Raw genomic sequence first — 2,419 nt, 5'->3', positions numbered from 1 at the left:
GTAATTTTTATTCAAAAGCTTAGGAAAAATTTATGAATATTTAACGCTAAATAGTTTCTGCTGCTAAATTCTTGATAAATCGATGCAAAAAGGTGTCTGCGTGTAAATTCATAATAAATCGCGGTACATCAAGGGTATTTTTTCACCACTTAAGCTTTGTATGTGGCCACGGGCTCCGTAGTTTTATGTGTTATCCATGACACACAACCACAGGCTGTAATATTTTTAGTCTTTAATTTATTATTATATAATTTTTTATTTAATATACATACATAAATATTATAAATTTACTTGCACTCCTAATTATAGGCATTTTCAAGAGAGACTTTGGCACCGAATCATTTGGCCTCGTGCACTGATCGGCTCCTCTCTTTGTTCGACGGCCGCTGCTGGTCTCTCTCTCGCTTTTACTTGTTATGTTAATTCTGTTATCTGCTTCTGCTCTCTGTCTCCCGCTGTTACTTATTCTGTTATTGGCTCTGGGTTCTACCGCGCTGTTATTTGTTCTATTATGGGCTCTGTTATTGCCTCTGTTATAGTTTCTGTTAATGTCTCTGCTAACTGCACAGACTCTGTTGCTCTCCGTGTCTCGCTTATCTAAGTGAACGATCGCAGCAGCGTCACATACGAAATGGCCGTGCGAACAATCTGCAAGAGAGTGTGAAGAACATTGAGTGTCATTTTCTTAATCACTGAGCAAACCCATTCACACACCAACACAAATGTCTTTCGATTTGCCTGAAAGAAGTAGCCATCGATGCGACAGCCGCGCTGGGCACGTGTCATGGCAAACTGCAGGGAACGTCCCACAGCCGGATATCCAGCCAGCAGCAGCTCCAGCCAATCGCTCTCGTAGATGGCCTGTGCGAAGAGCTGGCTCTCCGTCTGGACACACGACCCGCCATGGCAGTAGATGGCCAGCTGGCCGAGCATGGTGGCCATGAAGGCGGCATAGAAGAGCACTCCGGGCTGCAGCAGGTTCGTGGAGAGCTGATAGCAGAGCACGCACAGGTGCAGCGAGGCGGCAATAAGCTGCGCAAAGATGAGCGGCCTGAAGAGGCGTTTTAATGAGCTGCCAAAGTCCAAGCAATCGCCATACAGGTGGAAGATGTGCCGCAGCTTCCGCTGGCTATGCGCCGCAGCGCTGCCTCTGAAACTTTTCATTTTGTGTCGGCAAATCTCAAAGACTGCACACAGATTGTGGGTCAGCGAGCAGAAGAGTGTGTCCACACAGATGGTGGGCAGTGCCACGCCCAAAGCGGCACACACATTCCACAGATACGCGCAGAGGTAATTGTGCAGCTGACGATTGTCCCAGGGGTAGCTGTAAGGCAGGAGGATAGACATACTAAGACTCCACCTCTTGTTCCTGCACTTACACGCTGGGAAAGGGATAGTCCGGCTGCAGTTGGCCTGTTCTCCAATAGCTAATTATCATGTTTAGGGGAGACATCAAACAGGCAGAGAAACCAGCCAGCAGGAAGCACAGCGTGTAGAGGGAACTAATGAATTGATCGCGTTCGTTCTGTCGTGCAATGATCGCAGCTGCCACGGGAAAGTGATGCTCTAATGGAGATTCCTTTCTTCCATCAAAGAAAACAAATTACTGACAATATTTACCCCTCTCCAGCAGCTCGTGCAGGCTTTTTATGAGTCTTCTGGTCTCCTTATAGCGCCCCAGGCAGCAGCCAATTTTGCAGAGCGCCAACAGATCCACCAGCACCGAGCAGAGTGTGTCCGTCAGCCTGTCCATGTTGTGGATGCTTCTCAAACCAAAGGCAATGGTCAATGGCAGAAATGTGACTATGGACAGTAGGCAGCAAAGGCTGCGACTTCTATCCAGCTCCCGCTCCTCCAGCAGCTGCATTCCCAGCAGGCGAAAGTAAAAGGACTGCAGCCGGAGAAACTTCGCTGTCAGCATGTTGGGGCAAGTGGAACTGCACTGCCAGGTGTGGCCTGCTTTTATAGCACAGGATTTTGGCTGCACTGAGCACAAATAAATGCAGCAACTAGAAGAAATTAAAGAGGGTAATAGGCAGCCCCAAAATTATGAGCAATTTTCCATTGAAAAGACACCAAAAAATTTCAAATTTCAAATGCACTTTTCATGCCCCAAAATACTAGCAAAATTTCTAGCACAATTTTCGGCTCAGTGTCTCTAGAATTTGCTGCTTTAACTGCTCCGAAAAATCAATAACCAATTAAGCCAAAACGCATTAACCCTCAGCGGCCGTGGCATTTATTATTTAAACTCAAGTAACTAGAGCAAACCTTAGCCACAGTGCAAAAATGTCCAGAATGTGCCAAGAAAATCTCAAGCACTATTTGCGTACAAAACTCGTGTGTGGCCACTCCGTTTGCACAATAAATTATACTTAATTAAAAACAATTAAAAGCAAATTCCAATTGCCGGACGTCA

The 2,419-nt window shown here is 46.2% G+C and overlaps 1 protein-coding gene across 1 annotated transcript; it reads right to left on the bottom strand.

The window, feature by feature from the left end:
* Window positions 1–597: 597 nt before the first annotated feature.
* Window positions 598–1,921, bottom strand: LOC117899167 (putative odorant receptor 98b). The gene is made up of 4 exons (XM_034809026.1): window positions 1,621–1,921; window positions 1,380–1,566; window positions 715–1,324; window positions 598–648 (listed from the first exon to the last, which is right to left on the bottom strand). Exons 1-4 carry the CDS (start codon window positions 1,919–1,921, stop codon window positions 598–600), a joined length of 1,149 nt encoding a protein of 382 aa, XP_034664917.1.
* Window positions 1,922–2,419: the final 498 nt, after the last annotated feature.

The sequence above is a fragment of the Drosophila subobscura genome, chromosome O (genome assembly GCF_008121235.1).
Source record: "Drosophila subobscura isolate 14011-0131.10 chromosome O, UCBerk_Dsub_1.0, whole genome shotgun sequence".
NCBI lineage: Eukaryota > Metazoa > Arthropoda > Insecta > Diptera > Drosophilidae > Drosophila > Drosophila subobscura.
This window is presented reverse-complemented; position numbering and strand designations above follow the sequence as displayed.